Consider the following 27,052-nt stretch of genomic DNA (forward strand, 5'->3'; position numbering starts at 1 on the left):
TAAGCCTATCAGAATCAGTGGTAGTTAGATTATATGACCAAGTCAAGGAAAGGGCCTATCGGAATCTTGTATTCGTGTATGTGGAACTTGATACTGCATGAATGTAAACTAAAGACCACATGCGTTGTCTCCCTTTGTCTCACTTGTTCTGGAAGTTTCAAGAGACATGGATCTCCTGCCTTTTTATCAGTGAGTGGAGCTTGCAAGCTATTTGAAATAAAATAAATCTATACCTACAATCTGACTCGGTTTGACTGAGACCAGACCGAGGGCAGAAAGAACTCAATTTCTTCACAGCCCACAGGACTCAACATTGTGTTCAACAACTTTAGACTGTGACCATCCTCCTCCATTTTAAACACCCTTTTAAAAAAAAACATACAAGTATTGCCTCAATGCAAACACCCCCTCCCACATCAGGCAATTTGTCTTTTGCTCTGACAGTTGCTACACCTCGTTGCAATCTCTCCCAGCTACAGTTTGATATGCAACACATTCTCCCGCTCTTCAGTTCTGATGAAGAGCCAAGTGGGCTCAAAACGTTAACTCTGCTCCCTACAGATGCTGCCAGGTCTGCTGAGTTTTTCCAGCATCCTCGGTTCTTGTTTTGGATTCTAGCATCTGCATATTAAGTATTATTGTCCAGTTCTGGTCATAACACAAGGTCCTTGAGAGGGTGCAGAATACATTTACCAGAATGACTAGAGGGATGAGAGATTTTAGCTACGTTAGGTTAGGTACGAGAAGCTGGGATTGTTCTTCTTGGAGCGAAGGAGATTGAGGTGACATCTGATAGGTGTACAAGCTTATCGCAAGTTTAGATAAACGTAGACAAAGAAAAGCTGTTCCCATTAGCTACCTAGGGGCGACATATTCAAGGTTTTGGTCAAGGATGCAGAGGGGATGTGACAAGAACTTTTTTGCAGCAAGTGTAATTGAGGGGAGTGGAAGCAGAGACAATGAATAATCTCAAAAACAAATGTGGATGGGCACTCAAATGAAAAACTTACATGGTTAGAAGGATAAAACAGGGGAATGGGATTGTTTGAGTTGCTCTGCAGACCAATCTAGGGGCAGCACGGTGGCTAGCACTGCTGCATCACAGTGCCAGGGACCCGGGTTTGATTCCGACTTTGGGTGACTGTGTGGAGTTTGCTCGTTGTCCCAGTGTCTGTGTGGGTTTCCTTTGGGTGCTGCAGTTTCCTCCCACAGTCCAAAGATGTGCTGTTTAGGTGGATTGGTCATGCTAAATTGCCCCTTAGTGTCCAAGGTTAGGTGGATAGGGAATGGACCTGGGTTTAGGCAGGGGGGGGGGGGTGCTCTTTCGGAGGGTCAGTGCAGACTCGATGGGATGAATGGATTCCTTCTGCACTGTAGGGATCTCATGATTCCTATGAGATACAACACAAACTGGATGGGCCAAATGGCCTCCTGTGCTGTACCAACCTATGACTCTTTGCGGAGAGACTGGCGTTGTTCTCCTTGGAGTATGAAAGATTTAATGGTAGTGTTCAAAATTATGAAGGATTTTGACAAAAATGTTTTCACTGGCAAAAAGGTTGATAACCACAGGGTACAGGTTTAAGGCCATTGAGAAGCCAGCGACAGGGGAGGTGGGAAACAGTTTTTAAAAAATTAAAAAAATCACAGAATAGAATCATAGACTCCCTACGGCCTGTAACAGTCTGCACCAACCCTCAGAAAGAGCCCATGACACAGGTCACCCTCTCCCAGTAACCTTGTAATCTAACCTGCACATCTTTGGACACTCGGGGTAATTTAGCTTGGTCAATCCATCTAACCTGCACATCTTTGCACTGTGGGAGGAAACTGGAACACCCGGAGAAAACCTACGCAGGCACGGGGAAAATCACAGTCACCCGAGGCCAGAATTGAACCCGGGTCCCTGGCACTGTGAGATAGCCAGGGTATGCCAACATGCAAATTTAATGTTATTGGGTTGTGGTCATCTACAATGCACTGACTGAAAAATTGGTGGAAATAGATCTCGTAATTGCTTTTGGAAGGGAATTGGATAAATACTTGGAAAGGAGAAAATTGCAGAGCTACGTGACAGAGCCAGGCAGTTTGTCTAATTGGAAATCTCCACCATGGAGCCAGGCTTGCTGTAAATTCCATGATTTTATAAGTGCAGTGAGCTTAAGCACAAAATAACAAGCACCCCCAAATTATGCCTCTTCAATCCTTTGCTCAATGTAAGGAATCTTAGAATGCTGTGTCACATTAAAGATGGTATTTTCATGCAAATTACTGCCGTCTTACTCATGATGTACAGACCAGAAGTATTGAGTTAGGAAATGTTTGCAGGGGAGTGTTGTGTTCCATGGTTCCCCTGATGATGAAGAGACACAAACAACATAAATGTGTTGAATCGGTACCGTGATTTACTGTTAGATACCGTGTCCGCAAAGAATGCTGGGAAATGTAGCCCAGTGAAGGCTGTAGTTTAAATAAACATGGATGAGCAAGCTGCAGCCTAGACATTGCAATACACAGGAAAAAGGTCATCTCCAGGGACAATGAAACTACACTGTCAATCAACTCATATTTGGAAAGCCTACATGCCTCTAACACCTGCAGACATGGCCGATGAGTGCACACCCCAAAATCGATGTGGCAGCCCCCGATTTCGATCAGGGTGATCGAACCCTGATCAATTGATTGGTAATGTCCCAGGGTCCGCCCAAAAGTGCACGAAATCCAGGAAGATTAAACGGTGCTGCACCACCTTAGAATCTCTCCTGCAGCAGCCAGCAACAGCTACGTAACAACAGTGAACTTCACCAGCCACCACAAGGAGCATCATCACGCCACCAACAGAAGGAACACCAGAGCCAGAGCATCAGACCAAATCGAGGACCAAGCATCGAGGACTACAGGAGTCAGCACAGAGATAAAGGCCAATATCGATCTGGGTACTTGCTAGTCACCCAAAACTTAAGGTCTAGCATGAACTTTTAGTACTCTGTAGAATAACTTGTGTTGATGGAGTGATTGATTAACTAACATTGTGTGATGCGAATAGAGACTATTGATTCAAAATGAAGTTGACTCAATCATCTGTCCACCGTATATGGGTTAAAGACACACTGTGCGCAACAACACATGGGAAGATAACTAACAAATCAATATACAAACAAAGTTACTCAAGTTCCTGGGGAGTTACTCTAAGTGCAACTGCCCTACTATCCGTCCTACCACCAACTGCCCAGTCCCGTCAGGCACATGATGCATGTCTGATGCCACCCATTGGCAGGAGGTCATACCGGTGATTACATACATTGATAAACGGCTTTCTACATTTGTACAGTTATATACAGATATGCATGCATATCATGTATTCCCATGTGTTGTAGCGTTGGAAGCAAATATCTGAGTGAGCCTGGGCTTTGGGGTGCGGGATGGGCTGAACACTCTGCTTCTGTGCTCTGATTCTCCCCAACACCACTCATTCACGATAGCACAGTGGTTAGCACTGTTGTTTCACAGCACCAGAGTCCCAGGTTCGATTCCCGGCTTGGGTCACTGTCTGTGCGGAGTCTGCACGTTCATCCCATGGCTGCGTGGCTTTCCTCCGGGTGCTCCGGTTTCCTCCTACAAGTCCCGAAAGATGTGCTTGTTAGGTGAATTGTGAATTCTTCCTCCATGTACCCGAAAAGACGTCTAGGGGATTTTCGCAGCAATTTCATTGCAGTGTTAACGTAAGCCTACTTGTGACAATAAAGATTATTATATCACCACAGGGAATAGTTAGGGAACAAGTATTTTATCAGGTTATATCTAGTAGCACACCTATCCCAATTGGTTAGAATCAAAAAGAGGCCAGTCAACCCATCGTATCTGTGCTAACTGAAAAAAAGTAGCCACTCTTTCTAGTCTCAGTCTGCAGATAATAGCTGGCTTGTAATGCAGAACAAGGCCAGCAGCGCGGGCTCAACTCCCATACCAGCCTCCCGAACAGGCGCCGGAATGTGGTGACTAGGGGCTTTTCACAGTAATTTTATTGAAGCCTACTTGTGACAATAAGCGATTATTATTATTATTAGCACTTCAGGTGTAGATCCAAGTATCTTTTAAATGAGTTGAGCATTTTCTGCCATAACTACCAATTTGGGCAGTGAATTCTAGACACCTACCACCCTTTGGGTGAAAAACGTTTTCTTAATATCCCATCTCATCCTTTTACCAATCATCTTAAATCTGTGCACCATGGCAATTGAGCCCTGGCTAGGAGGAAACAAATCTTCCCTGTCTACTCCATATAGGCCCCATATAATTTTGTCCACTTCAATCAACGTATCCCTCAGCCTCCTCTAGTGCAAGGAAAACAACTCTATCTTACATAACCTTTCCTCATAGCTGCAATTTTCCAGCCCTGGCAAAATGCTTGTAAATCTCCTCTGCACTCTCCAGAGCAATTATGCTCATCTTGTAATGTCGTGACCAGCACAGTGTACAAAACCCCAGTTAGGTGAATTAACCAGTGACCTAACCAGCTTTTTATACAGTTCCAACATTACATCCTGCTTTTGTATTCTATACTTTGCGCAATAAAGGAAAGCATTTCATATGCCTTCTTTGTCACCTTGTCCACCTGCCCTACCACCTTCAAGAATTGTGTACATGGACTCCAAGGTCCCTTACTTCCTCTACCCCTCTCAATATCTTCCCATTTATTGAGTATTCTCTTGCTTTGTTTACCCTCCCCAAAATGCAAAACCTGAGTGTTCTCTGGAGCGAAATCCATTTGCCACTTTTCTGCCCACTCAACTAAACCATTGATATAATTCTTAAGTCGAAAGCTACCCTCGTCAGTATCAACTACACGGACAATTTTTGTGGCATCTGCAAATTCCCAATCACGCCTCCCACATTTAAGCCCAAATCATTAATATATATAACAAACTTCAAGGGCCCCACCACAGAGCCCTGTGGAACACCACTAGAAACAATTTTCCATCCTCTGAAACATCCATCAAAGCCCTTTGCTTCCTGTCACCGAGCCAATTTGGATCCAACTCGCTGTATCCCACAGGCTTTTATAAGTTCCCAATTTTCCGTGGCGTGAAAGATGGATTGAGGTGCTCCTTACCATGGCTTTGCACTTGGATCATTGTGCTTTTTAAAATTCATTTATGGGATGTGGGCGTCACTGGTTAGCTAGCATTTATTGCCCATCCCTCAATTTGAGCTAAAATTTTACAAACTGTACTTACCAACTTCAAATGTTTGAGGGGATGGTCGGATGGGATTGTGGTGCATATAGTTTGCATATCATTTGAAGGAGGGCAATAAGAAAAAAAAAAAAACAACTGCATTTCTATAGCACCCTAAATCTAGAGGTCAAATGAACATGGGAACAGGAGTAAGTCATTCAGCCCATCGAACCTGCTCCATCATTTAATACGATCCTTGTACACCCACTATCTCCATAACCCTTTCTATCAATCTCTGCTTTAAATATATTCAATGACTGAGCTTCCTCATACGTTTGGGGCAGAGAATTCCAAAGATTCATATTCCTGTGTAAGGAAGTTTTTCCTCATCTCGGTCCTAAGTGGCCTCCCCTGTTTGAAATTGTATCTCCTGGTTCTAGACTTCCCACCAGAAGGAAGATCATACCTACATCTGCCCTGTCTATTCCTTGAAGTATTTTGTAGATTTTGATGAGATCATAGATTCCCTACAGTGCAGGAGGCCTTTCGGCCCATCTGCACTGACCCCCCCGAAAGACACCCGACCTAGGTCCACCTCCCATCCCTGTAACCTCACCTAACCTTTTGGGCACTTATGAGGAAATTTTAGCATGACCAATGCACCTAACCTGCACATCTTTGGACTCGGAGGAAACCGGCACAGACATGGGGAGAATGTGCAAACTCTACAGTCACCCAAGGCCGGAATTGAACCCGTGCCCCTGGCGCTGTGAGGCAACAATGATAACCACTGCGCCACCTCTAGATGACCTCTCGTTCTTCAAAACCACAGAGAATACCGGCCCAGTTTGCCCAGTCTCTCTTCATTAGATAATCCCACCATCTCTTTGTTGCACCCCCTCTACGGCAATAAAACCCTTTCTGAGGGAGGGGGATCAAAATTGCACACAGTATTCCAGGTAAGGTCTAAATAAGCTTCTGTACAATTGTAGCAAGATCTCACTACTCCTGTACTGAAATCCTCTTGCAATAAAGGCCTTCCTAATAGTTTGCTGCATCATCATGCGTCCACCGACTCTTTATCAATTTTGCTAGTAACATCAACAAGAAACTCCAACAAGTTCATCAAACGTGATTTCCCATTTGTAAATCCATGCGGATTTAGTCCAATCTGAACATGATTGTCCAAGTGTCCATTTATCACATCCTTTAGAATAGATTCCAGCATTTTCCCAACAGGTTTGCAGTTCCCAGTTTTCACTCTCCCTCCCTTTGGGGTGGCATTTGTTACTGTCCAACCTTCAAGAACCATTCCAGAATCAGTAGAATTTTCATCAGTGCATCCATCATCTCCATAGCAACCTCTTTCAACACTCTGTGATGCATAACATCAGGTCTCGGGAAGTTACCATCTTTCAGACCCATTAATTTCTCCAATACAATCTTCTTACTTGCAATTTCCTTCAACTCTACATTCTCCCATGTCCTTTGGATCTCTATATCTGGGAAAGTTCCTGCATCTTCCTTAGTGAAAACAGACAAAAAGTAATCATTTAGCTTCTCTGCGATTTCTCTATTTTCCCAACCAAAATAATTCCCCATTATGAATTCTCCTGACGACTTCCGGTTGCGGCTATGTGGAGCTAAGCCGCACGATTTGGCAGCTCCCGCTATTACGGACTTTCGGGCTCGTTAGAGTAGCCCCAACGTAATTTTTTTCGAAGACAACCCATGGGGGAAGGGAAGAGAGAGGTCCCCCTCCAACTTTTATGGACCGGACCAGAAGTGAAACGGGCAGAAAAGCGGCATTGGAGCAGCGGGAGAAGCGAGGGAAAATAAACAAAATGGCGGCGGCCGGGGACAAAGCGGAGTGCGGGCCGGAGCTGCAGGAGTTCATCAAGCGCTGCTTCGAGGAGCTGCGGAAGGAGATGCTGGCGCCTATGCTGTCGGCAATTGAAGGACTAGGGATGACCCAGAAGGCTCACGAGGTAAAGATCCAGGAGGTACAGAAAAGAGTCAGTGAGAATGAGGACGAGATCTTGGGTCTGGCGGTGAGAGTGGAGCAGCACGAGGCGCTGCACAAGAGGTGGGCGGGAAGACACGAAGACCTGGAGAACAGGTCGAGGAGAAAGAATCTGCGGATCCTGGGTCTCCCTGAAGGAGTGGAGGGGCCGATGCCGGGGCATACGCGAGCACGATGTCGGGGCGATGATGGGCGCGGAGGCCCCTTTGAGGTCGCTGGAGCTGGACGGGGCACACCGGGTGCTGGCGAGGAGGCCCAAGGCAAATGAGCCGCCAAGGGCGATGGTGGTGAGACTTCACCGGTTCACGGACAGAGAGAGGGTCCTGAGATGGACCAAGAAGGAGCGGAGCGGTAAGTGGGACAATGCAGAGATCCGAATATACCTGGACTGGAGCACGGAGGTTGCAAAGCGGAGAGCGGGTTTCAACCGGGCCAAAGCGGTGTTGCACCGGAAAGGAGTGAAATTCGGAATGCTGCAGCCAGCACGACTGTGGGTCACATACAAGGACCAACACTATTATTTTGAAACGCCTGAAGAGGCGTGGACCTTCATACAAACCGAAAAGTTGGACTCTAACTGAGGGTTTGTGAGGGTGGGGGGGGGGTGTTTGAGGGTTGATGAGTGATGGTTGTTGCATATAGGGGGTCAATCACACGTAGGAAATGTTACATGGGCTGGGGGAGAGAGACAAGGCCGCTCCTTGTCAGGAGCTGCGCCAGAGGGGGCGGGGTAGGCTTTGGAAAGCGCGGGGTTTTTCTCATGCGCGGGAAGAAAGGCGGGAAGGGGAACAAAGGAACGCATACGGATTGGGACACTCCCACACGGGGAGGTCAATGGGACGGCGGGGGAAGCCGGGGTCAGCAGGAGTCAGCTGACTTATGGGAGTGATGTGGGCAAAAAAGCTAGACAGGGGTCTGGCGGAAAAAGGGTTGCTGCTGCACTGGCCGAAAGGGAATGGGACATAGAAGAGGTGGTCGGGGCAGGGGTCCCCCGGCTGGGGGACTGGAGGGGTACGGAGGCGGGGACAGGGGACTGGCCTAGAAAAGGAGATGGCTAGTCGGTGTGGGGGGGGGGGCGGTGGAGACCAAGACTATCGTAGTGGATAATGGAGGGCGATATGTGATGGTGAGCGGTAGGTTGCAAGGGGCGTGGGTGGTGTTGGTAAATGTATACGCCCCGAACTGGGATGATGCTGGATTCATGAAGCGCATGTTGGGGCGCATCCCGGACCTGGGGGTAGGAGGCCTGATAATGGGAGGGGACTTCAATACAGTGTTGGATCCAGCACTGGACCGCTCCAGATCAAGGACTGGAAAGAGGCCGGCGGCGGCCAAGGTGCTTAGGGGGTTTATGGATCAGATGGGGGGAGTGGACCCATGGAGGTTTGCAAGGCCGCAGGCCAGGGAATGTTCTTTTTTCTCCCATGAGCACAAAGCCTACTCCCGGATAGATTTTTTTGTTCTGGGCAGGGCGCTCATCCCGAGGTTGGAGGGGACGGAATATTCGGCCATAGCCGTTTCGGATCACGTCCCGCACTGGGTGGAACTGGAGCTGGGAGAGGAGAGGGACCAAGGCCCACTGTGGCGGCTGGATGTGGGGCTGCTGGCAGATGTGGTGGTGTGTGGGAAGGTGAGGGGGTGCATCGAAAGGTACTTGGAGGCCAACGACAACGGGGAGGTGCGGGTGGGGGTGGTATGGGAGGCGGTGATCAGGGGAGAGTTAATCTCCATCAGGGCTCATAGGGAGAAGACAGAGGGCATGGACAGGGAGAGGTTAATGGGGGAGATTTTGAGAGTGGACAGGAGATACGCAGAGGCCCCGGAGGAGAGATTACTTGGGGAAAGACGACGGCTCCAGACAGAGTTTGACCTGTTGACCACAGGGAAGGCGGAGGCACGGTGGAGGAAGGCGCGGGGGGGGGGGGGGTAGCCCCCAGCGGGGGAAGAGGGGATGAGACGATTCCTAGACCAATTGAGATTCCAGAGGGTGGAAGAGCAAGAGGTGGCTGGTTTGGGGGCACCAATTGGGTTGGAGGAGCTGAGCAAGGGTTTGGGGAGTATGCAGGCGGGGAAGGCCCCGGGACCGGACGGGTTCCCGGTGGAGTTCTACAGGAAGTACGTAGACCTGTTGGCCCCACTACTAGTGAGAACCTTTAATGAGGCAAGAGAGGAGGGGACCCTGCCCCCGACAATGTCGGAAGCGACAATTTCTTTGATCCTAAAGCGAGACAAGGACCCACTGCAATGTGGATCGTACAGGCCGATCTCGCTCCTTAATGTGGATGCTAAGTTGCAGGCAAAAGTGCTGGCCACGAGGATCGAGGACTGTGTCCCGGGGGTGATCCACGAGGACCAGACGGGATTCGTAAAGGGCAGGCAATTAAACACTAATGTGCGGTGGCTCTTAAACGTGATAATGATGCCATCGGAGGAGGGAGAGGCGGAGATAGTGGCAACTATGGACGCGGAGAAGGCCTTTGACCAAGTAGAGTGGGAGTACCTCTGGGAAGTGCTGCGTAGATTTGGGTTCGGGGGAGGGTTTATCAGTTGGGTTAAGCTCCTTTAGAGCCCCGGTGGTGAACGTAGTGACGAACTGGCGGAGGTCGGAGTACTTTCGGCTGTACTGAGGGACGAGGCAGGGGTGCCCCCTGTCCCCACTGTTGTTTGCATTGGCGATCGAACCCTTGGCCATGTCACTGAGGGAGTCTAATAAATGGAGGGGGGTGGTTCGAGGGGAGAAGAGCATCGGGTGTCGCTTTATGTGGATGACCTGTTGCTGTACGTGGCGGATCCAATGGAGGGGATCATAGAATTTACAGTGCAGAAGGAGGCCATTTGGCCCATCGAGTCTGCACCGGATCTTGGAAAGAGCACCCTACCAAAGGTCAACACCTCCACCCTATCCCCATAACCCAGTAACCCCACCTAACCTAAGGGCAATTTATCATGGCCAATCCACCTAACCTGCACATCTTTGGACTGTGGGAGGAAACCGGAGCACCCGGAGGAAACCCACGCACACACGGGGAGGATGTGCAGACTCCGCACAGAAAGTGACCCAAGCCAGAATCGAACTTGGGACCCTGGAGCTGTGAAGCAATTGTGCTATCCACAATGCTACCGTGCTGCCCCAAATGGTGGAGGGGATGGTGGAGGTCATGCAGACTTTGAGGGAGTTTGGGGAGTTTTCGGGCTATAAGCTCAATGTAGGGAAGAGTGAGCTCTTTGTATTACAGGCAGGGGACCAAGAAAGAGGGATAGGGGACCTACTGCTGAGGAGGGCGGAGGGGAGCTTTCGGTATCTGGGGATCCATATAGGCAGGAGTTGGGGGGGCCCTACATAAACTGAATCTGACGAGGTTGGTGGGACAAATGGAGGAGGACTTCAAAAGGTGGGACATGTTACCGCTCTCGCTAGCGGGTAGAGTGCAGTCGGTCAAAATGGTGGTCTTTCCGAGGTTTCTGTTTGTGCCTTCCCATCGTGATCACCAAGGGCTTTTTTAAGAGAGTAGGTAGGAGTATTATGGGGTTTGTGTGGGCGAATAGGACCCCGAGGGTAAGGTGAGGGTTCCTGGAATGCAGTAGGGACCGAGGAGGGTTGGCGCTGCCAAACCTAGGGAGCTACTACTGGGCAGCAAATGTGGTGATGATCCGCAAGTGGGTGATGTAGAGAGAGGGGGCGGCATGGAAGAGGATGGAGATGGCGTCCTGTAAAGGAACGAGCCTGGGGGCGTTGGTGACGGCACCGCTGTCGCTCTCGCCGACAAGGTACACCACAAGCCCGGTGGTGGCAGCAAAGCTAAGGATCTGGGGCCAGTGGAGATGGCACAGGGGTGCAATGGGAGCCTCGGTGTGGTCCCCGATCAGGGGTAACTACTGGTTTGTCCCGGGGAAGATGGACGGGGGGGGTTTCAGAGCTGGCATCGGGCGGGGATTAGAAGAATAGGGGACCTGTTCATTGACGGGACGTTTGCGAGCCTAGGGGCACTGGAGGAGAAGTTTGAGATACCCCCAGGAAATGCCTTTAGATATATGCAGGTGAGGGCGTTTGTGAGGCGACAGGTGAGGGAATTCCCGTTGCTCCCGGCACAAGAAATTCAAGACAGGGTGATCTCGGGTGGATGGGTCGGGGAGGGCAAGGTGTCAATGCTCGGCACAACATCAAGGGCCAAAGGGCCTGTTCTGTGCTGTACTGTTCTATGTTCTAATACACCAGGAGATGAAAGAAAAGGGGGAAGCGCTGGTAGAGGAGCTGAAGGGTAAATGGGAGGAGGAGCTGGGGGATGAGATTGAGGAAGGTCTGTGGGCTGATGCCCTAGGTAGGGTTAATTCCTCCTCCTCCTCATGCGCCAGGCTCAGCCTGATACAATTTAAGGTGGTTCACAGAGTGCACTTGATGGGGGCGAGGTTGAGTAGGTTCTTTGGGGTGGAGGACAGATGTGGAAGGCGCTCAGGAAGTCCGGCGAACCATGTCCATATGTTTTGGTCATGCCCGGCACTGGAGGGATTCTGGAGAGGAGTGGCGGGAGCAATATCTCAGGTGGTGAAAGTCCGGGTCAAACCAAGCTGGGGGCTAGCAATATTTGGAGTAGTGGACGAGCCTGGAGTGCAGGAGGTGAAAGAGGCCGGCATTCTGGCCTTTGCGTCGCTAGTAGCCCGGCGAAGGATCTTGCTAATGTGGAAGGAGGCGAAGCCCCCCAGCCTGGAGGCCTGGATAAATGATATGGCTGGGTTCATAAAGCTGGAGAGGATTAAGTTTGCCTTGAGAGGGTCTGCACAGGGGTTCTACAGGCGGTGGCAACCGTTCCTAGACTATCTCGCGGAGCATTAGAGGAAGGTCGGTCAGCGGCAGCAGAAACCTAGGGGGGGGGGCGGGGGGGGGTGGTGGTGGTGGTGGAATGAGCAAGAGATAACATGAAGGGTTGGGGAAACTGGCACGTGCGGGAGAGAGCCAGTATATAAAGCTATATAAACATATCATTTCACCATGGATATATCTTGCTCTGTGCGATTTCTTGTTATTTTGTTACGGGGGGGGGGTTATTGTTTGTAAGGGAGAAAAATTGTGTCAAAAAACTTTAATAAACATATATTTTTTTAAAAAATGAATTCTCCTGACTCTGACTGTGATGGACCTACATTTGTTTTGGCCAAATGCCTCCCTTTCAAATAGCAATAGAAGCTTGGAGTCTGTTTTCATGTTTTTTTTAAAACTAGATTCATGGCCTTCCTTTGCTATATTCTAAAAATTTCCCAAACTTCATTTTAATCTTATACAATCCTTAACTTCCTTTGTCAGCCACGGTTATTCTTTTTTTTTTACATCCTGAAGGAATGTTTAGGGCCGTACGCTATACAATAGTTCTTTGAAGACTATCCATTGCTTGTGCAATCAAACCTTTTAATATATTTCCCCAATCTACCTGTTAATTTGTCCCTCATAATTTCCTTCACTGAACTTTAATACCAAAGCACATTTTCCCAAAACACATTATAACTAATTAAATATGTTTGAAGTGTTGCAATGTCGGAAACAGGGCATCCAATTTGTGCGCAGTACTATTCTATGAAAAACAACCGGATGATGAGCAGGTGCTTTCCTTAAAGTGATGTTCATTGAAAAATAAATATTAAATGGGACATGCAAGGTATGCAATCTCTCAATTTAGCCATTCTCCTCAGACAGCAGCAGATCAATGTCATCCAATTAATGGGGAACACAAGGGAAGTATAATCTAGTTAGCATACAGCACTATTGAAGGTTCTTCAGTGTCCTATTGGGCCCTCCCCACCACCCTCCTTTCCTCTCTCTCCCCACCACACGCCCTTCCCTTCTTTTGGTACAGAGGCGAGGGTATCTGGTCTCTCCAGCGCAAAGTTTAGTGCTCGTACCATTTGTTTTTGTAAAAATGTGTTGTGAACTGTTTTAATAATCAGAGTATCCACCCCCCCCCCCCCCCCCTCCCCATACATTGTGACTGAGGGGAGGGTACCCAGTTTCTCCAACACAAAATTAGTGTTTGTACCGTTTGGTCTTGGATATATTTTTTACTGTTTTAAGAAAAAGATATGACAGTAGTGCAGCAATCAAATCCAGACACTAAAATATCAGGTTCACTCTCTTTGTGGCAGCCTCACAAATAATGTGAATCAATTGGAACTGGATTGAAAAATTCTCTGGAAGCAGCTGTGGGAAAGCTGGAATGACCTTTCAGCTACGCCTAGGGTAATAATGCAGAATGTACCTAGCAAGCTCATTAGCTATGTGTCACTTTGTCCACGTGTTCTTCAAACTTCTGCTCCAAGAGTAAACTTCTGAAGTTGCATAATAACTTGCCACCTCTCAGAACTCCTGTATACTATAAACAGCATTCTCCTTCTTACTTTGTGATGCCAGATAAATCAGCAAAGCAATAATTTAGTGCAGAAATTAGGCGTGAAGTTATAATAGGCTCCAGACCTGAGTCGAGCAGTAGGACATTTAAAGGCAATCTTGCATTTTGTAGTTATTTCCAACACGTTTCACAGGGTCTTAATAGCTTCCAGCAATTCTCCCACCTGCTGCTAAAAATAGCCCTCCAGAAAATGTTGGTGAAAGACGAGCAGCAATAGTTGCTGCTCTAACTCCAATGGGGAATGAGGCAGCTGAACATCAAATGTCATGGAATCCCACCAAGGCATTGATGCTGCCTCCTAATGCAACCTCAGAATTGCATACAGTTGTCAGCAAAACAGACTGCAAGGTATGCAATCTCTCAATTTAACCATTCTCCTCAGACAGCAGCAGACCAATGTTATCCAATTAATGGGGAACACAAGGGAAGTATAATCTAGTTAGCATACAGCACTATCCAAAACAGACTAAATTATTGCTTTGCTGATTTATCTGGCACCACACAGTAGGAAGGAGAATGCTGTTTATAGTATACAGGAGTTCTGAGAGGTGGCAAGTTATTATGCAACTTCAGAAGCTGTTTGGCAGTGCAATGATTATGTGACTGGGCTGTTATACTCTTGATGCTGAAAGAAGAATCCAAAGCCAGACTTTACTTGGGGGATAGATTTATTCAGAGAGAAGGAATTAACTTCATTTGATACAATTAACATGGACCATCAACGTGGAGCAATCATACCAAGTTGGGAAACCTAGTTCTATAAATGTAGACATTTTTGGTTTGGCCCTGTTGGATTCGGGGGGGGGGGGGGTCTTTAAAATATTAGCTAAAATGATTCTTGAAAATTATTGAATTTGCAGAAATATGAATAAGTTATAATTGTCTGAATATTGTCCGTGGCTGTCTCAAATGTTACGAATCATGTACTACAGGTTCTGATATGGAAGATACATTCTACAAGATTGAAACAATATTGAAACAATATCACAGCTGAGACCAGACGTGACGTAGGGAGTTTGAGCGTGGGACAAAAGTCATGGGACAGTTAATCAATTTGCAGTCATTGATTAATATCTAATAAACCAATCGCCTATTAAGTGACTGACAGTTTTCTGAACGAATCAAAGGGGTCTCAGCTGAGAATTAGAACCAATGAAATTAAGTAAGGGGCTAAACCCAGATAAGGATTCCCTGAAGAATGCGATCCGTCTAACTGATTAGCAGAGACAATTACAGGCGTTGGAGAATAAACATATCAACAAACACCTTTGTTGAAATGATTTAATTTTGTAAATCTGAAGTTACTTTTATCTTGAAGTTTTTGTTTCCACTTGTTGGTGCTTCAAGGACATTTTGAGAGACACGGAAAAAGCATTTTCCAGTTATTTTCGTGTGAAATTACCAAAATGTGTTTTTAAGAAATGAACTTTGCTTGCATTCATTCAACCGGACTGACTTATCTATGAGCGAGACAAGACAAACCTTACTGGCACCAAAACAAATTCTGAGAGTCTGGTGCATTATTGTAAACAGTGCTGATAAATAACCACTACATGAAACAGCCATAACCACATTCGCAGAAGCATCTTGGGATGGGCAATACATCCAACATTATTAGTATCACCCAAAGCCTGATAAAATAATTAACTATGCTGCCTGTAACTGCAAGAGTCTCCAAGTTAAATACTCTTCCAATAAGCTTGTCGGTACAATATTCTAAGAACAAAGAAAATTACAGCACAGGAACAGGCCCTTCGGCCCTCCCAGTCTGCGCCGATCCAGATCCTTTATCTAAACCCGTCTTCTATTTTCCCAGGATCTACTTCCCTCTGTTCCCCGCCCGTTCATATATCTATCTAGATGCATCTTAAATGATGCTATCGTGCCCGCCTCTACCACCTCCGCTGGCAAGGCGTTCCAGGCACCTACCACCCTCTGCGTAAAAACTTTCCACGCACATCTCCCTTAAACTTTCCCCCTCTCACCTTGAAATCGTGACCCCTTGTAATTGACACCCCCACTCTTGGAAAAAGCTTGTTGCTATCCACCCTGTCCATACCTCAATTTTGTAGACCTCAATCAGGTCTTTCCAACGAAAACAATCCTAATCTACTCAACCTTTCTTCATAGCTAGCACCCTCCATACCAGGCACCATCCTGGTTAAACTCCTCTGCACCCTCACTAAAGCATCCACATCCTTCTGGTAATGTGGCGACCAGAACTGCACGCAGTATTCCAAATGTGGCCTAACCAAACTCCTATACAACTGTAACATGACCTGCTGACTCTTGTACTCAACACCCCGTCTGATGAATGCAAGCATGCTGTATGCCTTCTTGACCACTATCGACTTGCGTTGCCAACTTCAGGGTACAATGGACCTGAACTCCCAGATCTCTCTGCACATCAATTTTCCTCAGGACTCTTCCATTGACCGTATAGTCCGCTCTTGAATTAGATCTTCCAAAATGCATCACCTCGCATTTGCCTGGATTGAACTCCATCTGCCATTTCTCCGCCCGACTCTCCAATCTATCTATATTTTGCTGTATTCTCTGACAGTCCTCCTCGCTATCTGCAACTCCACCAATCTTAGCATCATCTGCAAACTTGCTAATCAGACCACCTATACCTTTGTCCAGATCATTTATGTATATCACAAACAACAGTGGTCCGAGCACGGATCCCTGTGGAACACCACTAGTCACCTTTCTCCGTTTTGAGACACTCCCTTCCACCACTACTCTCTGTCTCCTGTTGCCCAGCCAGTTCTTTATCCATCTAGCTAATACACCCTGAACCCCATACGACTTCACTTTTTCCATCAACCTGCCATGCAAAACTTTATCAAACGCTTGGAAACTTTATCAAATTCTGACCAGATTTAGTCTTTTAAGTCAGTCTGTTGATACAAACAATCACACCAAATCAGGAAGCAGTTCTATATATCTAGGTAGATTTGGCTTGACACCAGAACAAGTTCTGAGAACCTGCTGCATTATTGTAACTGGTTCACTTGTGTCCTTCAAATATGTTTGCAGCTAAAAGCCCCATCAACAAGAGGGGGGAAAAAACCCAGAAAGACCTGGGAGATCCATCACTCAGTCAATGGATGGGGTAGTATATACATGTTCTACTAACTGATAGGATAGTTTGTAGACTTGGTGCAGCTTGGAAATACCCTGATAATCTACATGTCAGCCAGATCCCTGAGATTGTAGCCCACAGGAAAATGGCAGACAAACAGCCATGATAGTGTTTTGTTATGGTTTGTGCCAGTCTTTGGAGGTACCCCCAGTTAGGGAGGTTTAGCATTCCACAGGGGGGGGGGGGGGGGGGAAACACTATACCCACTGGATTAATTTGTTATGGGAATTGAATCATTGCCATGGTGTGATTTGCCATTCTTCCAGCATGCCTGAGCCAACAATCTCACTCTGCAGGCCAGATGACACAACAACTTGCATGTATACAGTGCTTGTAATACAGAAGTCCCAAAGTGCTTTACAGGGCAATTTGGACAGATTGGGAACAAAACAAACAATGGTGAGTGAAAGGGAAGTTGACAGTCAGGTTTAAGTAAGCTTTTGAAGAAAATTAAGAAAGATGAAAGGGTAGCGACAGAGAATTCTGGAAGCAGAATATGATGGCTGGTTGCTTAGCCACCGAAAATGGAGGGCACATGGAACACTTGACACTCAGAAGCCTGAAGAATAGCAGCTGGGATAACAGGGGAGGCTGGGCGATGTGGAACAGCACATGGATTAGTCAATTCAGGTTTACAAGACTTAAAGAACAGCACCGTAAGCAGACAAGACCATTAAATACTATGAAACATTGGGTGGTGCGAAAGGTAGAATACACAAATGGGGAAACAATGCAAATTCTTGATAAGATCACAATGTGAAGCCCAAAGCCCCGCACAAAGTAAGAAAGGTGTCTGCAATAGAGAGAGTGCAACACAGATTGTGTTTCCTGATATGCAGAAATACAAATAAGAAAAGGAAAATTGGGGCTGTATTGATTAGAGCAGATGAGATTAAAGGACTATTTGACAGATGTTTAAAATTATGAAGGTATGGATGGAGTTGTCAAAAACCGTTTCCAATGTTGACATATCTACTTCATTTTCTGTAATCTGAGCTAACGGTACATTACCTGTGTACGTATCCCATTCTATGAATATAAACCAAGGCCTTTAGCACTCCCTGCAGGATGTAAGCGATTGTTTGTTCATTTAGTCCATCAGTAAAATGGGTGTTCATCAGATCTTTAGCAGAACCTGTCAATTTGACCATATAAAATCATTAAAAGCTATTCAAATTGAAAACGTAAAGTGACCCATCTGAGACAGGGGTAAAAATCTGTCGTAACCCCTCGTACCAAACTGGTGCCTTGATTCATTAATTATTCAGTGTCCAATAATTTCAGTTTTATACAATCGTCCTCACTTTTGCCAATTTACCTTTATAGATTCAGTGAGAATTTTAGAAGATTTTCTTCCAGTTCTGGTACATTTATAAAAGCCCCTCGTGTGTAAAAAAAAACACTTGGTAGAAAATGCTGGTATCGCATTTCTGGTTACCAGTCCCATCAAACAGATACAGGATAATAATAACCTTTATTGTCACAAGTAGGCTTACATTAACACTGAAGTTACTGTGAAAAGCCCTCAGTCGCCACATTCCGGCGCCTGTTCGTGTACACAGAGGGAGAATTCAGAACGTCCAAATGACCTAACAGCACTCTTTCGGGACTTGTGGGAGGAAACAGACGCAGACACGGGGAGAACGTGCAGACTCCGCACAGACAGTGACCCAAGCCGGGAATCAAACCTGGGACCTTGGCGCTGTGAAGCAACAGTGCTAACCACTGTGCTACAATGCTGCCTGGATAGGGTTAGATACAGAGTAAAACTCCCTCTGCACTGTCCCCGTCAAACACTTGCCAGGCAGGTACAGTATGGGGTTAGACAGAGTAAAGCTCCCTCCATTTTCTCCATCAAACACTTCCTGGACAGGTACTGCATGGGGTTGGGTAAAGAGTCTACACTGATGCATCTACACTGTTGCCCATCAAACATTCCCAGTACAAGTACAGCGCTGGGTCAGACATTCAATTTCATGGTGAATTAGAAGAAATGTTATACTGAGAGTTCATATTCTTTAGAAATGGGACTGAAATTGCCCAAAATTCTTTCATAGGCAGCTTGGTGGCAGTGATTAGCACTACTGCCTCACAGAGCCAGGGTTCAATTCTGGCCTTGGATGACCGTCTGTGTGGAGGTTGTACTTTATCCGTGTCGGTGTGGGTTTCTTACAAAGATAGGGCGGGGGAGTGGGCCGAGGTAGGGTGTTCTTTTGGAAGGTCGGTGCAGACTAATGGGTCGAATGACTTCCTTCCGCACTACAGGAATTTTATGTAAAGTGCATGACCCTTAAAGTCAGTCAGAAAGAGATATCTTTTATCCCATCATTGAGCTAAAGTTGTCACCAGGATCAATGTCCCAGTTTCCAGACAGTAATTAGACCCCAATCTGGTCAATACGATAATTCTATACCTGGTGTTGTGTCATAGTGATGGCATATTATTCTGCACCTCTTCAGACTGTAATCTGGGCTGTAATGATGCAATGTTAATATCTCCAGTCTTCCTTATTGCTCAAGGAATAGTAATGGACAGAGGAGTCAGTAACGTGAAAAAAAACGTTTTCAAAGTTGTCCTTTGAAAATGAGAACAAGGGGGACTTCCGGTTGCGGCTATGCGGAGCCGAGACGCACATTCGGCGGCTCCCGCAAAAACTGACTTTTGGACTCTTTTCAGGGCCCCCAACGGCACTTTTTCTACGTTTCCCGGTGTGGGAAGGAGATTACAACAATTCCCCGATGGTATATGGCTTTTACCAGGAGCGGGGCGACTAAAAAGGTGGTGGTGAACCCAAAGAAAGTGTGAGGGAAGAAGAACAAAATGGTGTTGGCGGAGACCAGGCAGCGTGGATGCAGTGGGCGCAGGAGCAACAGGAAAGTATCCAGCGCTGCTTCAGAGAGATTAAAGCGGACCTGCTTGAGCCAATGAAGGCTGCTATTGATAAGCTGCTGGAGACACAGACGGCCCAGGGGGTGGCGATCCGCGAGGCCCGATAAAAGATCTCCGCCAACGAGGACGAGATCTTAGACCTGGCGGTAAAGGTGGAGGCGCATGAGTCGCTCCTCAAGAAATGGCAGGAGCGGTTCGAGGAGATGGCGAATCGGCCGAGGCGGAAGAATCTGCGGATTCTGGGCCTCCCGGAGGGGCTGGACGTGGGGGCCTATGTGGTCACCATGTTGAACTCGCTGATGGGAGCGGGGTCCTTCCAGGGGCCCCTGGAGCTGGAAGGGGCCCATAGAGTGCTGGCGAGGAGGCCCAAGGCTAACAAGCCTCCGCGGGCGGTGCTGATGCGGTTTCATCGGTTCGCTGATTGGGAGTGTGTGCTCAGGTGGGCCAAGGAGGAGAGGAGCAGCAGGTGGGAGAACGCAGAGGTTCGGATATACCAGGACTGGAGTGCGGAGGTGGCGAAGAGGAGGGCCGGGTACAATCGAGCGAAGGCGATGCTGCACAGGAAGGGGGTGAAGTTTGGCCTGTTGCAGCCGGCGCGACTGTGGGTCACCTACAAGGATCGGCACCATTATTTTGAGTCTCCGGAGGAGGCATGGGCCTTTGTTCAGGCCGAGAAGTTGGACACAGATGGAGAGTCGGGATGGGCGTTTGGGGACTGCGGTTGATATGTAACTTTTTGAGGGGGGGTCCTCTGCTCTTGGTTTCTTTTTCTTTGTGTTTTTCTCTTTCTGGTCGGTGAGGGGGTTGGGGCGGGTTGGGCACTGTTTTGGTTGGGTTGGTCGGGGGGGCTCTTGGATAAGCAAGACACGTAAGCAAATGGAACAGGTGTGGATGGCCGGCGGTGAGATGGGGCCCCGCGGGGGAGTGGGAGCCCCGAGTCGGGGGTGAGGGGACGGGTGGGTAGGTAGGTAGGTCAGGTGTTTCATTCGGGGCTGGATGCCAAAAATCGAGGGGTGGCGAACTTGGTGGGAAAGGTGTCATTCAAGGCGTCGAGCATTGTGGCAGACAGTGGTGGTAGGTACGTAATAGTAAGTGGTAAGTTGCAGGGAGAGAGGGTGGTACTGGTCAATGTGTATGTCCCGAACTGGGACAATGCGGGTTTTATGCGGCGCATGTTGGGTCGGATCCCAGACTTGGAAGTGGGGGGCGACTTTAACACGGTGCTGGATCCGGCACTGGATCGCTCCAGGTCTAGGACGGGTAGGAAGCCGGCGGCGGCTAGAGTGTGAGGGGATTTATGGACCAAATGGGAGGGGTGGACCCTTGGAGATTTGCAAGGCCGGGGGCTAGGAAATTTTCATTCTTCTCACATGTCCAGAAGGCTTATTCTCGAATCGACTTTTTCATTTTGAGTAGGGCGCTGATAGCGAGAGTAGAGGATACCGAGTATTCGGCAATAGCCATTTCGGACCACGTCCCGCATTGGGTGGACTTAGAGCTGGGGGAGGTGAGGGACCAGCGTCCGTTGTGGCGCTTGGAGTTGGGGCTGTTGGCGGATGAGGAGGTAAGCGTGCGGGTCCGAGGAAGTATAGAGAGGTACCTGGAAGCCAACCATAACGGGGGGGGGGGGGGGGGGGGGGGGTCCGAGTGGGGATGGTATGGGAGGCGCTGAAGGCGGTGGTTAGGGGAGAGCTGATCGCCATTAGGGCCCACAAGGAGAAGAGGGAGCGGGGGGGGGGGGGGGGAAAGAGAGAGAGGCTGGTGGGGGAGATGGTGAGGATTGACAGGAGGTATGCGGAGGTGCCCGAGGAAGGATTGTTGAGGAAGAGGCGCAGCCTCCAGGCCGAATTCGACCTGGTGACCACCAAGAAGGCGGAGGTGCAGTGGAGGAAGGCCCAGGGGGCGATTTACGAGTATGGGGAAAAGGCAAGCCGGATGCTGGCACATCAGCTTCGGAAGCGGGACGCAGCTAGGGAGATCGGGGGAGTTAAGGACAGGGGAGGGAGTGTGGTGCGGAGTGGGGTTGGCATCAATGGGGTCTTCAGGGACTTTTATGAGGAATTGTACTGGTCCGAGCCCCCACGGGAGGAGGGAGGGATGGGCCGTTTCCTGGACCAATTGAGGTTTCCGAAGGTTGAGGAGGGACTGGTGGCGGGATTGGGGGCCCCGATTGGGTTGGAGGAGCTGATCAAAGGGATAGGAAGCATGCAGGCGGGGAAGGCACCAGGGCCGGACAGTTTCCCGGTCGAATTCTATAAAAAATATATGGACCCGTTTCTAGTTAGGACCTTCAATGAGGCAAGGGAGGGTGGGGTGGGTTTGCCCCCGACGATGTCCCGGGCACTGATCTCCTTGATCTTGAAGCGGGACAAGGATCCCCTGCAGTGTGGGTCTTACAGGCTGATTTCGCTGCTGAACGTAGCTGCCAAGATGCTGGCGAAGGTCTTAGCCACGAGGATTGAGGATTGTGTGCCGCAGATCATCCACGAAGACCAGACGGGGTTCGTGAAGGGGAGGCAGTTATACGCGAATGTGCGGAGGCTTTTGAACGTTATCATGATGCCGGCGAGGGAGGGGGAGGCGGAGATAGTGGTGGCGATGGACGCTGAGAAAGCCTTCGATAGGGTAGAGTGGGGGTATCTGTGGGAGGTGCTGAAGAGGTTAGGGTTTGGGGAGGGGTTTGTCAGGTGGGTTAGGCTGTTGTATGAGGTCCCGATGGCAAGTGTGGCCACAAACAGGAGGAAGTCAGAGTACTTTCGGTTGCACCGAGGGACGAGGCAGGGGTGTCCCCTGCCCTTCGCACTGGCGATTGAACCCCTGGCTATGGCACTGAGGGAGTCGAGGAACTGGAGGGGGTTGGTGCGGGGTGGGGAGGAGCATAGGGTGTCGCTCTATGCGGACGACTTGCTGCTATATGTGGCGGACCCGGTGGGGGGAATGCCGGTGGTAATGAGGATCCTTAGGGAATTTAGGGATTTTTCAGGGTACACGCTCAACATGGGGAAGAGAGAGCTGTTCATGGTTCACCCAGGGGACCAGGAGAGGAGGATTGGCGAGCTTGCACTAAAAAGGACGGAGAGGAGCTTCAGGTATCTGGGGGTCCAGGTGGCCAGGAGCTGGGGTGCCCTGCATAGGCTTAATTTCACAAGGCTGGTGGAGCAAATGGAGGAGGAGTTCAAGAGGTGGGACGCGTTGCCGCTGTCCTTGGCGGGTATCATAGGGTAGGGTGCAGTCAGTCAAAATGACGGTGCTCCCAAGGTTTTTGTTCCTGTTCCAGTGCCTCCCCGTGTTTATCCCGAAGGCCTTCTTTAGGCTGATCAACAGGAGTATAATGGGGTTTGTGTGGGCGCGAGGAACTCAGAGGGTGAGAAGGGTGTTCCTGGAGCGGAGTAGAGATAGGGGGGACTGGCATTGCCCAACCTCGGTGGGTACTACTGGGCCGCCAATGCGACGATGGTGCGCAAGTGGGTGATGGAGAGGGAGGAGGCTGCATGGAAGAGGCTGGAGACAGCGCCTTGTGGGGTACGAGTCTGGGGGCGCTGGCCCCAGGGAGAACAGAGCCCGGTGGTGGCAGCTGCCCTCAAAATCTGGGGGCAATGGAGGCGGCACAGGGGGGAAGTTGGGGCCTCGGTGTGGACCCCAATACGGGGGAACCACCGGTTCACCCCAGGGAGAACAGATGGAGAGTTTTCGGGGTGGCACAGGGCAGGGATACGAAGGTTGGGGGACCTGTTTGTGGATGGGAAGTTCGCGAGCCTGGGTGAGCTGGAGGAGAAGTACGGGCTCCCCCCCGGGGAACACCTTCAGGTACTTACAGGTAAGGGCGTTTGCCAGGCGGCAGGTGGTGGAATTCCCATGGCTGCTGTCACACACAGTACAGGACAGGGTGCTCTCAGGGGGGTGGGTGGGAGTGTGGAAGATCTCGGAAACTTACCAGGTGATGCAGGAGGAGGAGGAGGCCTCGGTGGTGGAGGTGAACGGTAAGTGGGAGGAGGAGTTGGGAGAGGAGATTGAGGAAGGGACGTGGGCAGATGCCCTAGGGAGGGTGAACATTCCTCATCGTGCGCGAGGCTCAGCCTCATACAGTTTAAGGTGCTGCACAGGGCACACATGACAGGGACAAGAATGAGCCGGTTCTTTGGGGGCGAGGACAGGTGTGTTAGGTGTTCAGGGAGCCCAGCAAATCACACCCATATGTTCTGGGCGTGCCCAGCGCTAGAGGAATTTTGGAAGGGCGTAGCAAGGACGGTGTCGAGGTTGGTAGGATCCAGGGTCAAACCGGGCTGGGGGCTCGCAATATTAGGGGTCGCAGAGGAGCCAGGAGTGCAGGAGGCGAAAGAGGCTGGTATTCTGGCCTTTGTGACCCTGGTAGCCCAGCGAAGGATTCTTCTTCAGTGGAAGGATGCGAGGCCCCCAAGCGTGGAATCCTGGATCAACGATATGGCGGGATTTATTAAGTTGGAGAGGATGAAATTCGCCTTGAGATGGTCGGTACAAGGGTTCTTTAGGCAGTGGCAACCGTTCTTAGACTTCCTGGCAGAACGGTAGACATTGGTCGATGGCAGCAGCAACTCTGGGGGGTTTACTTTATTTTCGTTTTTGTTATTTACACTGGAGGGTCTGAGAGGGTATATACACCTGTTGTGTTAAGTCGGGGTGTTAATGTGAATTTATTATTTATGTAGGGGGGTATGGAGGGTTGCTTTTCTAGACTGTGTTTTGTACTTAACCCTGTTGGGTTCCTTTTTCATTTTGCTATTGATATTCTATGAAAAACTTAATAAAAAATTATTTTTGAAAGAAAATGAGAACAAGTTCAATTTGGCTTTGTTACACAGTGCTGTCCAAAGTATTAGACACACCACACTCACCGTAGGCCATGAATGGAGTCACGACCCACACCTCATTGTTGGCTATCAGGGTGGCTTTGTATGGCAATATATTAGGATGATGAAATAACTTTGATACGTGGAGTTCACTCTGGTGAAATAAACTCATTGTTAGGTCACATATCAAACTTCATGGTTCAGCTGCTAATGAGTTAAGAGAAAGTGATAATCAGTAAATGAAGAATCGCTTCACATCTTGTCTGATGGTAACAGGCACCACTTAGATTCCCGAATCCACAGTTTCATGGCACAACACCATTATTCTCAATGTTGTTCCTTAATGTAGATTGACTCAGAAAACATTTCCTCAATTAGCAACATGTGCCTCATGTTAGACTCTCAAAACACGAGAAATCACAAGGATAAATACATACACCCTTCCTAACATACCATAGCTTCCTTATCTATACTCTGTCCACTACCCTGCTACATGTCTCACAGCGAAGGTGTTGAGGTTTAAAGCTCCAGGCAAAATCTCTTGCTGTTTTACAGCATCAGTAAATATTCTAAGGTGTGAATTCATGCAGTGTGATGCTAGATGGGTCTAGGTGGAAAGTTTCCAGTAACGTTTCCCCAAACAAGTTAAGTTATTGGGAAGTTGCTAAAGTCCAATACTCAGGCGGTTATAGCAGGATACTTAGAAAATCATAGTTTGATCAGGCAAAGTCAACATGGCTTTGTGAAAGGAAATTGTGTTCACCCAATTTATTAGAATTTTTTGAGGAAGTAATAAGCAAGGTGGTTAAAGAGGAACTTGTAGATACGTTGTCCTTGGATTTCCAGAAGGCATTAGACAAGGTGTCACATTAAAGGCAAGATTCCATGGTGCAGGGGGTAACATCTTAGCATGGATAAGGGATTGGTCAACTAACAGGAAGCAGCAAGTAGGGATAAGTAGGTTTTTTTTGGGGGTTGTAACTAGTGGAGTGCCACAGGGATCAGTGCCAAGGCCATAACTACTTACGGTCTTTTTAATGACTTGGATGAAGGGACGGAATGTACGGCAGCTAAATTTGCCAACGGCACCAAGAGAAGTCAGAAAGTAAATTGCCAAGAGGAGAGTCTGTGAAGTGATATAGTGAATGGGCAAAAATTTGGCAGATGGGAATTTAATATGGGAAAATGTGAACTTGTCCACTTTTACAGGAAGAATAGAAGAGTATACTATTAATTGGTGTGAGATTACAAAACTCAGAGAGAGGGATTTAGGTGTCTGGTACACGAATCACTAATAGAATGCAGGTACAGCAAGTAATTAGGGAGGCAAATGGAATGTCAGCCTTTATTGTCGGGGGAAGGAATATGAAAGCAGGGATAAGAACAAATAAAACTATAGCACAGCAAAGGGCCCGTCGGCCCTCCGAAGCCCGTACCAACCATGCTGCCCAATGGAACTAAAGCCTTCTACCCTTCCGGTGACCATATCCCTCTATGCCCAACCTATTCATGTTTTACTGCAGCTGTACACAATCTTGGTGGGACCACATGTAGATTATTATGCACAATTTTGGTTTCCTTACATAATGGCATCAATAGCAGTTCAGAGAAGGTTTGCTCAACTCATTCCTGGGATGAGGGGTTTAGCTTCTGAAAAACGGTTGAACAGGTTGGGCCTATATCCATTGGAATTTAGAGAAACGAGAGGTGATCTGATTGAAACATGTAAGATTCTGAGAAGTGGGAGATGCAATTTAGGAATAAGTGGTCTCGTTTTCAAGACAAAGATTAGTTTAATTGTTTTTCCCCAGGCTCGTTAGTCTGCGAAACTCTTCTCCAGAAGGCAATGGTGATTGGGTCATTACATTTTTTAAGGCAAGAGTTTTTTTGATAGATGGTGGGTGGGTGCAAACAGCAAAATGTTTCTATGATTGATCTTTTGATCTTTGAATACATGCTCCTGGTGATCTTTATTCCCCACAGCCAATGTCTCTCTGCCATGTTTAGTATGGAATCTCAATATCGCCACCTGTTGGTATAAGAGCTCATTCTACTGCCACAAATACCATACTGACTGCATCAGTCTGACATTAGTGCAACTGCACCTAGACAGCTTCTTGCACATCGCCCTATTGGACTAGGGTGCACTGCTTTACAGACCTAAAAACATTGAGGCCTGCTCTGTGAGACAAGTTCTCAGAACCTGTGGAAGGAGGAGAGAAGAGAAAACAATTAATCAGGGTTCTAGGATCTGCTTCTACCCAGCAGCCTGCGCCAGAAAGGAAAAGCCTTGCATTGCTAAACATCCTTTCACGGACCCCCCCAAAGCTCCTTACAGATAATTAAGTATTTTTGAAGAGGAGTTGAAATGAAATGAAAATCGCTTATTGTCACAAGTAGGCTTCAAATGAAGTTACTGTGAAAAGCCCCTAGTCACCACATTCCGGCGCCTGTTCGGGGAGGCTGTTACGGGAATTGAAACGTGCTGCTGGCCTGCCTTGGTCTGCTTTCAAAGCCAGCAATTTAGCCCTGTGCTCAACAGCTCCTGTTACTATTGTAATGTCAAAAACACAGCAGTATGCACAGCAAGATCC

At 48.2% G+C, this 27,052-nt stretch overlaps 1 protein-coding gene across 4 annotated transcripts in view; it reads right to left on the reverse strand.

Moving 5' to 3' along the window:
• The window catches only part of LOC140398331 (STE20-related kinase adapter protein alpha-like), a 117,812-nt gene that overhangs the window by 30,635 nt on the left and 60,125 nt on the right, over positions 1–27,052 (reverse strand). For all 4 annotated transcript variants that reach the window (XM_072486907.1, XM_072486906.1, XM_072486904.1 and 1 more), the window contains 2 exons: positions 24,504–24,612; positions 17,755–17,878 (listed from right to left, as the gene is read on the reverse strand). In XM_072486907.1, the coding sequence (XP_072343008.1) occupies positions 17,755–17,878; positions 24,504–24,612 (233 nt within the window). The remainder of the gene's footprint in view (positions 1–17,754; positions 17,879–24,503; positions 24,613–27,052) is intronic.

Source organism: Scyliorhinus torazame, chromosome 21 (genome assembly GCF_047496885.1).
Source record: "Scyliorhinus torazame isolate Kashiwa2021f chromosome 21, sScyTor2.1, whole genome shotgun sequence".
Lineage (NCBI taxonomy): Eukaryota > Metazoa > Chordata > Chondrichthyes > Carcharhiniformes > Scyliorhinidae > Scyliorhinus > Scyliorhinus torazame.